Source organism: Diachasma alloeum, unplaced genomic scaffold (assembly GCF_001412515.2).
Source record: "Diachasma alloeum isolate Michigan unplaced genomic scaffold, Dall2.0 Dall_scaffold_00300, whole genome shotgun sequence".
Lineage (NCBI taxonomy): Eukaryota > Metazoa > Arthropoda > Insecta > Hymenoptera > Braconidae > Diachasma > Diachasma alloeum.
The window spans coordinates 951,727-966,545 of NW_021680439.1; the positions used below are offsets into that span (position 1 = coordinate 951,727).

General features: G+C 33.1%; 1 protein-coding gene across 1 annotated transcript in view; it reads right to left on the minus strand.

Annotated features, from left to right (window-relative positions):
- Positions 1-4,645: 4,645 nt before the first annotated feature.
- LOC107039496 (fasciclin-2) overlaps positions 4,646-14,819 on the minus strand; it is a 148,222-nt gene continuing 138,048 nt past the window's right edge. The window contains exons 7-9 of the mRNA XM_015259131.2: positions 13,212-13,340; positions 13,061-13,130; positions 4,646-7,423 (exon numbers count right to left, since the gene is read on the minus strand). Coding sequence (XP_015114617.1) covers positions 7,282-7,423; positions 13,061-13,130; positions 13,212-13,340 — 341 coding nt within the window. The 3' untranslated portion in view covers positions 4,646-7,281. The remainder of the gene's footprint in view (positions 7,424-13,060; positions 13,131-13,211; positions 13,341-14,819) is intronic.

Below are 14,819 nucleotides of genomic sequence, written 5' to 3' on the forward strand. Positions count from 1 at the left end.
AAACAGCCCCCCCCCCCCCCCGTCTCCTAGTATATTACCGCAAAAAATCCATGACTTCCCGCTCTGTTATGGCGATTTTTTTTTGTTTTTTCATAAAACTGCAGCTAAGAAACAAGAATGAGAAAAATAAGGCAATGGTTCTGTAGCGAAATGGTAAAACGGTTTAAGATGTTTCGTTCGAAAAAGTCAAATGATCACATTCATCTGGAATTCATATAGAATGTTTAGGATCCCAGTTGAATTATCTATTAATTTTCCTAGAATTTTTCTACATTTCCTTTTTAAGTTATTTAGGATGGATATACATGGGCTTCTTACACATGAGCTTTTTGGAGATTTTTCTATTTAGCACGAAACTGGGTTATCACCTGAACTGATAATATCGTTTCATGCAAATTTGAGAAACCGCCATAAGGGCCCATGTATAAGAAGCTAAATTGAGTGTTAATTGGGTGTTATAAATTGTAAGCAAAATATATAAAAATTTGAAAAAAAATCCTATAAAAATTTAGATTCGATGTGATTACTGTTATAAGTAAAAAAATGTCATTATTATTTCACATATGAAACCCCCGGTGGCTTGGCGCAGTGGGTAAGTTCGTTGCCTCACATGCGAAAGGTTCCGAGTTCAAATCCCGGCCGGGTAGATTGGTGCGACGTAACCATTTAAAGTCTTGATCATCATCGCAGTATACCCTAACGGGGTCGAAGCGATGTAAAATAACCATAAAAAAAAAACATATGAAACCCCTCGAGATGAAATTTGAAAGACTTCGGTTGATGAAAATAACTATCGAGCGACTTTTGATATGGGGCAGCTAAAAAACTAAGAAAAATTTCGTACACAATCCATTTTACACTGTACGTCAGACGAAAACGTTTTTCGTGTTTTTGGCTTTGAAATGCTCCTCACAGCACAATTTTCATCCGACTTAAACTTTTTTCAAAATGTTCGTTAAATTCCTTAGACTAAAAATGGGTATTTTTTCGATCAATTCGGTTAGATCATAGAAAAATTATTTTTGTTTGATTTCGTCAACTAAAGATAGACATCAACTTCAGAACCGTATATGTATCATTTTTCTCCCGAAAACACCGTTTATATACTATTTTGATGTGCAACTACCCTGAATAATGATTTTTATACGTAATGAAAACGGAAAAAAATGAGTAAACCTGAGTAAAATGAATAAAATGAGTAAATTTGACTTCAAAGAATAACGGATACATCCGTTTTACGATCCATTGAATATAATAGATCATGGAAAAATTGGAGAACTTTTCTTATTCGTTTATTACGTTCGCATTAATTTATGAATCTTCCATTTTTTCTAATTTTTTCATCATCCGTTCAATGGATCGTAAAATAGATGCATATCCTTATTCTTTAGAGACTAACGAACATTTTGAAAAAAAGTGGTCAATCGGATGAAACCGACACAACGATGATTCTTAAGGTAAAAATGAAGACCGTTTTTTTTTTCGTTGATTGAGGGGGTAAATGCATACAAAAATATATCTCAAAATTCGCTCAATAATTCCCTAGCTCCCTTTAAATGTTTGTGATACTGTTTGAACCCTTCGTGATTTATTGCATTGTTGACCTCGCAGCATTCTGAAAATTGAATTTCTGGGATAGTTTAAAAGCTGATGAAACCTTTTTTTTTCATGAGAAAAAGGGGACAGGAACAAAATAGCATTTGCAATTTCCTCAATTAAACATGGAAAAAAATATAGTGTGACATCACTACTTAAGCTACACCGTCCCCTTCTTCGACACAAAGCGTCACAAACTACAGATCCTGCTCTCCCATAATCAGATGACGTAATATTTGAATGGCTCCTAATGAACTTGAATTACAGAAAATTTCTTCAGTTGATTTAGTCGTTGAATCTTAAGGAATATATTCCGTGCCATTGAATTATTGAGAATCGAGCCAGTTCTGAAAAATTGACATAATTATTACGTAGATGACGAATATATTTGTATAAAGTTTCAATAAATTTACAAATTCAATTATTGATTGCTTTTTTTTTGTGTTTAATTATATGTGAACGTCCGCATGAAACGGGACCACTTTGTCAATATGGAGTTATGTATACTCTGATAATATTAATAACATTCCACACATTTTGAGCTCAAAATCATTCTCGTATGCACTGTTAAAAAAATTTCACTGAATTTTCCAGAAAATGACACTGAATTCAATTTAACGGAAAAAAGTCTATGAAATTTCAAGTTTCTCTGAAAATTCAAGGAAATTCCTGATTTTTCAGTGGAAGAATCACGAAGATTCCGAAATTTCCATGAATTTTCAATGTAAACATGATAATTCAATAAGAAATTGCTCTGAAATTTCAAAAAATGGAAAATTCAAGGACATTTTTGCTTGAATTTCCCTAATTTCCATTAATTTTCATGGAATAATTTAACTGAAATCTAAAATTTCCATGAATTTTCCACGAAAACCACGAATTTTCAATGGTAAAATTCCCTGAAATTTCAATGAAACCGTTACTTGTTTCATATTTCAAGACTAAAGCCTGGAAACTTCAGTGAAAATTTTTTAACAGTATGGTCAGAAATGACATCGCTGGAGCAGACGCAAAAAACAATTTTTGTCATTTCAACCGTAAGGCAGGGCTTCACGGACGCATAGCGTTGCTTACAGCCGTTATGACAAAAAATATTGTTCGTCGTACGGCCTAAAAAAACTTTTCTAGATCATATGATTGCAACCCTCGTCCTCGACTCGGACTGCAAACTCATATTCGCCAAAAAAGTTTTTTCGGCCTAATGACGAAATATACTGTTAACATCGGTGTAAATGTCATTCGGTTAAAGAAAAACGTGAATATCTCGGAAAATAGAATCACCAAAGTGATCCCTTTTCATGCGGACGTTCACGTATTGTCTCTTGTTTGATGGGGTGTTTGTCAGCGGTTATAGTCCAGGATTCACAGAAGGAAATCACATCACCAGCCAAGTGGTAAAGGATAACAAGTCGATAAATCGTTAATTTACATTAGAGCTGGCGAGAGGGCAAGTGTCGATAGTCAATCCATACCTTTTTATTCCTTGGGGCAGGCAAAAATAAACATTCATATGGATGCAGTAATTCCTGTCCCACTGTATCATTCAAATTGCTGATCCTAATCTTCGGGCGAACGTCTGGTATACGAGGACTGAACTGCCCCATTTCAAGGAAGAAAATCGACTGATTAAAGAGGGGAAAAAGTCAAATGTTGATATTGAAGTATGAGCTTCCATTATCTATTTTAAGACTAGATGGAGAATTAGCGAGAAAACTCAATTTTCATGCAGTGGCATTCGACCTATCGACAAAACTAGGGGAAATATTAATGAGAGTCAATGAAAATTTGAGCAAAGTTTGAGCGAATGGTGAACATCAATTACGGAAAGTTTCTTGAGCTAATTTAGTCACTGAATTTTAAGAAATATATTGCGTGCTATTAAGGTGTTGAGAATTGAGCCAGTTTTGAACAATTGACATAATTATACTCAGGTGAGGAATAGATTTGTATGAAATTTCAATAAATCTACAAATTCAATTGTTGATTGTTTTTGCTTCTGAATGGAAGCGTTGTAATCACTCAAATTTAAGTTTCCAAGTTTTTGTGTTAGGATAACTAAATGTGGCTTAAAAAGTTCGAATATCCAATTTTCAGATGAATTTTTAAAGACATGTATGCATGTATGTATCACGTGTGTATGTACGTATGTTTTTTTTCTTCATTTTTTTTCAAAATTGCCTTATAAGGGATCATTCGAATTCCATGAATTTCTACATGAATATAGACTTTAATAAGCTTTATTCGTCAACACCTATTAAAATTCAATTTTTCATATAGATTCGAAAAAATTGATATTTTCCAAAAATCTATTTTTCAACGATCACTCTTAAAATTATCATAAAAATTGAAAATTAGTTACGGCTCAAAAAATTGATGTCAATACCCTTTTGATTCTATCAGAATGTGATGGGGGTCACTTTTCATTGTTGAGTTACAGCACATTGTTTTTGCAATTTAAAACAGAAAATCGTTTTCTTAAAATTACTGAAAGACTCATCAGAAATATCAATTAAATCGGGGCTTGAAAAGTATATTTCAATGCGTTCTTAATCAAGTTGAAAAATATTGAGAACAGCATTATTGCTTATCAAAATCTTTATCTCTTTTAAACTCAGGTATCAGTCTATTATGTTGAATACTTATTCATGTTGATTCATTGTTCCGACTAACTTCTGACAGAACCTGAGTAAAACTTTGGTTAAATCTTGTATAAATCCTGATTAAATCCTGGCTATACAGTGATTAAACCCTGATTGAACTTCGATTAAACCCGGACTGAAAAGGAATTCGACTTTTGAGAGGGTCTGAATGTAGAATCAATTGGCAGAACTACATAATACGCAAAATTTTGATGGCATTTCAATTGACGATAGTACTATAACATGAAAAAATAGAAGAAGAGGGTAGTGAAATAAGAATAAAAAAACAGAATTCATTCGGAAGCAAATTGCTCATTTATTAACAACAATAGCTGCACCCATTTATTTAAAAAATGCAATTATCCACTTGCTGGAATAGGGAAGAGTATTAAAAAATCATCAATCCTTAATACGTGTTTCATTCTTTTATTTTTTGTTTTCCTCGCAATACAGAAAAAGCATATACATAAAAAATATGCCTTACACCTAAAAACTTGTGTTAATAGTCAGATTCATTTTTTTTTCATTTTCCATACTTTTTTCCATGTTACCTCGTGGAAGATGCGAATTAATACTTTTCATACATTATAATTTCCGTTTTATTTAATCTCTCATCTTTTTTTCTGTAAACGTTTCACCATGATTCCTTAGTAAATATGAGTTAGTTTATCCATTTGTGTTATACATTTTGGCAACAAATATAAAATAGCCTGCATTCACCTTAAATTAAATTCCATCTCTATAATGTTCGTCGTATTAGTTCCAAATTGTTTTTCTCTCTTTTATTTACCTATTTCATGATAATTGTTTTCTGATATAAACACCACACTTCTGTTTCATAAAACGAATACAACATTATTCATTTATTTTAATCATTTTTCTTAAGTATCTGATAAGTACTTATATTTGGCAGAAAATTTATTTTCTCATTTATGTAAAAAAGCTACAGCTCAAAAAGAACGCTCTCCCATTGAATTCAAATTATTCAACTGATTTTACAAATGAACTGAACACAATCGATTCCAACATTTTATTCAACATTTCAATGTCTCAAGAATTTTCTCTCGATTATTCACTTGTCTGAATTGACACTTATTGATTGAACGAGCGTACTTTTTAAGCTACTTGCTGCCATGTGATTTATTCCATCTCAAACATTCACTAGGACTGTTTACCTATGCTAAAGGAAAAAACTTCAATACTTCCTTAGTTGGTAGAGAGAACGTTTACAAGCATTTACAAAAACTTATCACATTTCTTTAACTGCATTTTGCAAAAGCCCTTTTATACGTCAGGGCAATGGTACTCTCATCTTCCATTTATCCCCTGAATTTTCCATTTTCATCAGAAGATCGAGGCAAATGCAGAAGTGAAAATACTATTGAATTTTTTCAGTAACGAAGTAGGGAAAAAAGATAGAGTCAAAACCCATTTGGAGATTATTTTACAAATATCTTGGAGGGAAAAAGGTGCAGAAAAAAAATCAACGCATCTTTTTTCGGTAAAGCATTTCATGAACGCAAGGATGATCTCTTGATGTTTTTTTCTGAGTCAATTTCACTGATATTTTCAAAATATTTGGACTCACCTTCTCTCACCACTTCGCTGCAGATTACTTCATCATTTCATATTGCTATACATAAATATTTAGAGAGATTTCTTTATTCTTTTATTCAAATGTCAAGTGAGATGTTATCATCTCAAGTGGACTATGACACCACAAAATATCATATGCAAGGCTCGATAATAAATGAACAATAGTGAAACAAAAAATCTTTCATCTGATGATTAGTTGAATGAATGTGAGGAAATATAAATTACTCAATAATTTTGCTCACTCGGTAACAAATATGTCACGATTTACAACAATTACTTCGTTACACTGGTAAAAAATCATTAGGATATTCAATGAAAAACCGTAAAATAGGGATTAATATTTATCGAAATACATATTTTTTTCGTAGAAACAATCGAAAATCGAATTTATGAGACGGCATTACAGTGTTAGTCTTAAATGAATCAGTCTTCAAAAGGAAACGATGCTATTTTTATCAATTGGCAGATTTTTTGCTTTTTGTGCATGAGATAAATTTTTGCTTGATGGGATATCTTTTGTTCCTTTTGTTCGAAAAAGTATATATAGGTATATACACACACACACGGGGCTCGAGATTGTCAAAGGCCCTCTTGACCCTTGAATTTTTCATTCATATGTCGTATTTTATTACTTATAAAATAATCCAGCGTACTAGATTGCAGATTAACTAGGAGGGGGAGAAATTTAGAAAAAGCTTCTTGAAAGCATATTTTTTTTTCATCAACGACTAATTCGTAATCCGAAGGATATGAACACCTACTTCTGTACAATCCATACAAGATAATTATTTCAGTGGCGAATAGATAAAACTGAAGAGGAGAATTTAATTTTGCATTGAGTTATTGATGAATATTCTTGCATCTAGAAGAAATACAAAAATGAAGATAATTTATGAAATTTTATTTTCTGGATACTGATAAATATCGCAAAAATCCTGGGAAATAGCGAAATTTTTCTGCATTCATAAGAATATTTTTTTTTTCTGTGTCTTATAATAATTTTGTTTTATCATTTCGTCACTGATTTTTTTGAATTCATGTTGAAAGCAGAATGAAGGTAATACTGAGAAAGCCACGGGACGCCTAGGGGAAATAAATTTCCTATACATTTTTCGCTATATGTTCACTCGAGAGCCGATTGAGCCTCTGGAATTTGTACCGAATGGTCGATCTCTTCAATTTGAATTTCAATTGATTTTTAACATCTATTCAACAATTTATTTTCTGATCATGATTCTTGCCTGGGAGGTGCTGATAGCCTCATTCGGAGTCGGAGTATAGTCACAATAATCGAAAATAGATTGAAAAATAACTCGTATACTGAATGAATTAATTTTTCAAAAATCAATATTTTCGATTTATAGCTCTTCAATGTCTATTTGGAGTAGTTCCAATGGACTTGAAATTTGGGGGGGGGATTAATTTACAATCTAGTACGCCGGAAGAATATCTAGACAGCCGAGTCCTTGCCGACGAAGCCAGTCTTCGAGACAGATCGTTTGCCGTCGAATGTAATCGATGTTTCTCGTCTCAAACCAGAATCGATTATTGGAGTTATTTTCTTCTCTTCCTTCAATGGTTCTTTCTCTTCTCTGCAATTTCATGAGAAGTGATTCATTAAAATAATTAGTACTTTGATCGTTTAGATTTTGTGGAATACGTGAGGACGACATCGATATCACGTGACATGCTAACATTCAATTTTATATTCATTTATGTCATTACGATGATTGCAATAGTAAATGTTGAAACGATCTAATTCGACTCGACTCTTAGTTGAGTGTTTCAGGAATATCTTAGAATTTCAGAGAGCTAGTGAGATACTTTCGGAGTTCATTTCTGTAGACTGAGAGAAAAAATAGTACATTTTGACATTAGGCCGAACAAAACTTTTCTGACGAACATGAGTCTGTAACCTGAGCCCAAAGCGAGGGATGCAATTCTTCTGCTTAATTTTTTTTTGTCAGTCGGTCCGATAAACCGCGATTTTGAAAATATCATTCGATACACGGCCGTGAAGAACTTTTCTACCTCATATGATTATAAAACTCGCCTTCGGCTCGTCCTGTAACCTCATACATACAGAAAAACTTGAACGTAAATTACGTTTAAAAAGTCGTCTTTTACGCTTTCTGAAGCGCATTTTGTGCTTGAAGCTTTAGCGTAAATTATGCTCAAAATCGCCGTAAATTACGATTGCATAAACGTAATTTATGATTTAGTATTCATAAATTGCGTTCAAAATCGCCGGAAATTATGTTTACTTAAATGTAATTTACGATTTCATATTCATAAATTACGATTATTTTTTCCATATTCCACGTTTACTTGTCTGTAATTGACGATGAAGGAAAAAAAGTTATTTCAAGCGTAAAATACGTTTATTTTTTATAAATTACGCATAAATCATAAAATACGTTTCTATTAAGATCGTAATTTACGATTTCTTAAGCGTACAATACATTTAGTATAACGTAAGACACTTTGTTTGCTCGGAATTTACGTTTTTTTAAGCGTAAATTCCGATCTTCATAAAAGAATAAAGCCACTAGACATCATACTGGCGTTAAACATAAATTACGTTTAGCAAAATGTAAATTACGCCTAGGAAGACGTAATTTACATTTAGGTTTTTCTGTGTGTATTCGCCAGAAAAGTTCGTCACGGTCTAGTGTCGAAATATACCTTTTGACAATGCTGCTACGTCCACATCGTGCCGTAAAGTGCCTTTTCGTTCACGCGTAAAGGGAAAGTCCTATCGTAAAAAGCAGGAAAGAAATCGATCTCGATATATCTCGAAAATCTCGAATCACCGTCACAGTAAGACTGAAACCGAAGCGCCACTACGTGAGGAGATGAGAAGGCGCGTGCGTAGCACGCGCGACCGATCTCGTAAACGAAAAAGGAACAATTCGTCCACTTGCTCAACGTAACATCACCGTAAAAAAATATTGTTCGACACAAGTGAGACGGAAATTTTCAGCTCATGTGATTGGCAGCCCTCGGCTTTGCCTCGGGCTAAGGAATTTCCATCGCCCTACCACTAAAAAAAATAGAACTTTGCTTGAATTTTCAGAGAAACGTGAAATTTCTGACTTTTTCCCTTTAAATCGAATTCAAGGTCTTTTTCCGGAAATTGCAGCCAAATTATTTTAACAGTGTATCTCCTTTCGATTTCATGGTACATCGTAAAACCTATAGATGAATTCAAATCGACTTAGTTCTTTGTTCAACTTTACTACTGATTGAATGACTAAATATCGATTTATTAACAAGATGCGTGTAAGCATCAATTCACTGTTTTCATTATATTTGAGTGTGATGTCATGCAACATTGCCAAAGCTCAAGCCTAACAGCAGAAAAATCATTTGTCGGCGTAAATAAAAGTAACTTGATCAATCGAATGACTATTGCGTCTACAGAGAATCAATCTTTTTTTCTTATTATCTCGGTAATAAGAGATTTCAGCAGGAAAAAGAGTTTCTCCCACTTTTTTCCCTCTAAATTCACTTGTTCTCGAGATATTTGCGTAACAGAAACTTAATATTTTTAAATAAACCACTCTGTATTCATCCAATTAACTCGATAATGAGCGACCCTAGGGGGATTCTCCTTTACTCTAGAAAAGTGTTTCGGTTATCAAAAGGTTTCATGATATCTCCCTCAAAGTCCCTCACTCCGTAGATAATAAAAATTCGGTTTAATTCGGATTATCAAGAATTCTCCATTTATTTTACTCCAACAAATATTTTTCCCTTATAGCATCTAACTTAATAATGAATAATTCAGTGATGACGGAACTTCAAAAAGACAGTGTGAATGGCGATGACGGAAAGACCCAATATAATCAATAATTGAGTAAAAAAATGTGTGCCTGTAAATTATCGCAGGTGAATGGTTGGCGGCACACAGAAGGCGAAATAAAAAAAAATCGTCCCGACGAAGTGTCTCTCCCATGCTTGACTCCATTATTACATTATTTCCCTCCTTTTGCTCTCGATTCCTTCGTAACGACATTTCAAAGTGAATTGAAAGTCTCCAGAACGGCGGAGTGAAATAAATTTCCACCCCCTGGACAATTGCACATAAAAAAGATCACAAAAGAAAAGTAAAATAGTACTCTCATGCCAAGTGGAAAGCCATGTCACTGTTTATAAAAGAAACTCCCATGGAGCCATGCCCATTCTTATTCTTCTCTCTTCATTTTTTTTTCCATCTCTTATATGTTGTTTTTTAATCTCAAAAACGTGAATTCTCAATTTCTCAAGCCTGTCTTGGTTTTCCTTACATGGAGGTATGCTTGACCAGCTTAATGGTATTCTTTCCACTACCCGAATCTTGGATCGCCGTTACACCGGCCACATTGGCCATTTTTTGGTCGCAATACGGCAATGGGAACCGCCAACCGTAAAGACTATAAACATCGGTGAAAAGAGAAAAGGAAACAAATTTTTTATGGTAAATTAAATGGGGATGACGGTAAATTATATTATGTATGGAAACCTAATTAGAGCACTAACATACCACACATTAAATGTTTCTTATTATATTAGGGGATGAATAGAGGTGTGAACTTTTATTTTAGTAGCAGGGAGGAGAATAAAAAGTTTTAGTTTTTAGGAATGTATCCGTAGACCTTAGGATCCCTGTAGGATGCTAAAAACTAAAACTTTTTTTTTTCAGTGAGTGAAGTGGTAAAATGATTCGAGGAAAACATGGAATTGTCGGTTGGAAAGTGGATGTACCTCGACTTTAACAGACCTTTTTTGCACAGATAAAAATTTTGCACAAGAATGGGCTCTCGAGAAAAATGAATCCTTTGAGAATTGTGCAATTATCTCGAGACTGGGTGATTATAGAGGAAAATGTCAAAATACCGTTTCATTAGCGAAGCGGTAAAACGGTTGAAGTCGACATGCTGTCAGGAAAAAGTACGAAATTCGTGGGAACAGTTGAAACTTGCATATTTTGTTTTTTGATGTTCTGAAGCGGAATACGTAACTTAGCCTGGAAGGGAGTGCTGCAGTCAATAGTTGTTGAAAATTTAATCATTTAAATGCATTTTACGCCGCCGTTTTAATAGATATAAAAAAATGTGCTAAGTAAAGCATATTCTTAGAAGTTTATCGAACAAAATGAATTTTTCTTTTTGAAAATCGGTCATTTTTTACGGAAGATATAACAATTTGCAACAAATCAGTATCGAAGCGATAAACCGGGACAAGTCGATTTTGACTTTTGGCTAAATTTTGATGAATATCTCGGAATCTAACAAAGATAGCAGAATTGTTATCATGACCTTTTTTATAACCCTCAATTGGCTCTACAAAAAAGGTCGTGACAAAAATTTTTCTATCTCTTTTAGATTCTGAGATATTCATCAAAAACTGGTCAATAGTCAAAACCGACTTGACCCGGTTTATCGTTTCGCTATGGAATTGAGCGGCGATGTCACCTCTGACGTGTGGAGTAGCGCACGCATCTACAGGGCCATCTGAGCCATATGAATAGATAGAATATTCTCGAATTATAAAAAATTTTAAAAATTATAATTATCATACGACAAAACTTTTTTATTCCAAGCGTTTTCTTCTTCGAGACTATTCTTTTCTCCTCACTTGAATCAGAAGGCTCTAAGGGTCCATGTGTCACTCCACATGTCAGGAAGTGACATAACCGCTCAATTGTTGCAAACTGCGAGAGTAAACGAGCCAATTTCCGGACGATTTGAACTTGCATTGAATATTCCATAAATAATACGAAAATTGTACTGATTATTTCACCTTTCAGTAATATTACTCGTGCACAATCATGTGATCTATTATTTTTTTCTATTAATCACCATTTAATAGATAAAAAAAATATGGCCCAGTCGTCCAAAAATTAGGGGTTTCGGCTGCATTTAACTATTTCTTAATTTAATTATTCGTTGTTTTGTTTCTTTCACTTCAAATAATTTTTTTCCGCTAATTAAAACATTCTTGAAGGTATGGAAAACATCACATCCCCATTTCGGCGAAAATCCGTGCGATTTATCGGGGATTTTAGAAAATCCGTGCTCAATAATTTTAATTAAAAAAATGTTAAGAGAAAAATTTTAATAGAAAAATCTAATCTATTGACTTTTTCCTATAAAATATCTAATAGAATCAGCACAAAAAACAAATTTTCATGAGAATTCTTTAGAATTTTAATAGAATTTCAATAGAAATTCTAGAGAACCCTAATAGGATTTTCTAGCGAATTCGCTAAGTTTTACTATTTAATTTTTTCATACGTGTTTTCATACGCATCTAAGAGAGATAACTAAATTTTCGTAAAGATCTTTTTGTAGAGCGCATTGAGGGCTACAACATCACAAAAAAAGGTCATAACAAAAATTTTGCTACCTCCCTTGGATTCCGAGATATTCAATGAAAACTAGCCAATAGTCAAAATCGACTTAAACTGTTTTACCGCTTCGCTAATGATTATGTAGCTGAAAAAATTCGTAACCAAAAATATCCTCTGGTGATTTCTTCTACTATCACTCATCCCCAAGATAATGCGATGATAGAACTGGTCAAGAACCAACGACAGCCATTTACCACTTTCCAACTAAAATATTTTATATCCTGAGAATAAGTTCAGACACGAACATTTATTTTAACAACAGAAAGAGAAAATATGCAGTAGAAAAATGGAATGAATCTACATATGAAACTAAACGACTGTTTTCCTTGCTTCAGAATCATGTTATCTCAGGTAGAAAAATAGAACAGAATAATTGGAGGGTTTTAAGTTGATGTTTGAAAGTCCTGTGATATCCGAAAATTACAATACTTTCGTGGTTTTGATTCTCGTTTTTCGTAAAAATGATTGAATATCAAAATGACTCATCTACACTGAGAATCATGTATTCCAAATATTCCAGGATTTTTAAACTGAAGAATGAAGCAAAATTCGTCCTTCATCTCATGGAAGAATTCACGAGATACATAATTCATAACGAAATAAATTTTTTCATGACGAAATAAAATGTCAAGTATCTGTGTGACTCCATGAAATAGCGCCTTGCCAAAGCATGTTTTCGTATGTATTCATGTTCATGTGTGTCATTAGTTCCCGATTGTACAATCAAACGTCCCTCAATATTAGCGTAAAATATTGAAAAATTAGTAAACTCCAAAAATTCAAATTAATCGTTAATTCAAAAGAAAAATCAATGAAAAAAATCATGATGACTCACCTGCCGAGTTTCGCATCCTCCTCATCCACAGGTTTCCTCCGTGATCGTTCGCACACGTAGAAGATAATACCTGTAAAAATCCAGCGGAATTTCATGAGTCAGCAACTACAACTCGAAACAATAATTACTCATATCCATCTGCATCGCTCACCTGTTTTGTGTGCACAACAGCAAATAACGTCGATAATTACGATTATGATGAAGAGAATTGCAACGACTATTCCAATAACAGCAGCACTCGAGATCTCGTGATTGTAGAATTCGGGTTTCGATGGATTTGCTTGAAAAATAAATGAAAAAAAAGCGAATGTTAATTATTGAAATAATTGGGAGATCATTTCGCATAGATTGTTAGTGCGGATAAGCGATATTAAAACATATTTGGTGGTGATCCACAGAGAGAAACTATTTTTTACGATGAAATCCGGGTATTTTGGGTGAATCCATGTCTTTTCAACTGGGCGCTATTTCTATTACGACATTTCAAACTACTAAAACTTGAATCAATATACCAGAAAATAAATGATATTCTTAGAAATTTCATCCCGAAATTTCTTTAAATGTCAACGATCAAACAGAGTATTCGTGTGTTTACACATTCATAATTTTTATTGATCTGTGTATCAATTTATTAATGCACGCAGTAATTGTTTTTTTTGCTCTGTATTATGTACTGAATTGTGCGTCCAAACAATAATCGAAATATAGAAAAAAAAATGAGTTCATTGAAAATGAATTTAAAAAATTTAAATTAAATTTTCAACATTAAATTATTAAAAAAATATATTGACAACGAAATGTTACTAAATTATTCATTTTTTACAATTGTCAATTGAATGAAAAAAAACGTCTTTATATCACATTAATTATTGATGTGTCAAAAAGAAGAAGAAAAATTGAAAAATTTCGGCTAATTATTGAAAATACAATAAATCAAATGAAATCAGTTGATATGTCGTAGTTGGAAAGTCACCTAGTTGAAAAAACGTGCTACCATTTTGGGCACTTGCACATTTTTAGATTTACGCACACGAGTTTCACAAATCTAATTTCACACATTTTTGTACTACATAAACAATTTTCACTTTTGAAGACAATTTCGGGGACAGGATTGAGTTACCAATACTCATTTCAATCATCCAGATGAAGTTTGCATATTTATGCATGACCCAAATAGTAAACTGGACCACATATTTAACATTATTAACGAATGACTTATGCAAGAGGTAAGAACACGATTCAAAAAACGTTCTGCACATTCGCAAGGCATTTTATACCGTCCACCAATTATCTATTTCTTCAGAAAATTTGTGTCATTGTGGTACCATCATCTACTGCTGTGAAAAAATGTCACACACATGTGTCGAACATTCTTATACAACTACTCAACTCTTGCATAATTAATTCTATTTTAATTGTCGAATCAAAATAGAATTTCGTAAAGGGCATAATGCATAGATCTTCAAAAGTCATCAGAATGATTTAAAAAAGACATTATTATATGTGTAACTGAATTCGATGCACAAAATTGTATGAAAGTCTTCAATTGAAATTGTTCCAAATTGTCTTTTTCATTCTTAAAAAAATCCTCAAGACTTCCCAAAAATCATAAAACGTACTGGTACATTCATCTCATCTCCCGAAGAACTACAAAGTAATCAACCAATATATTAGAACACCACCAAACATAAAATCAGTGATTATTAATACCTGAAAAGGAAAGGGTTTATTGGGAAATGCAAAAAATCCGTTCTTATCT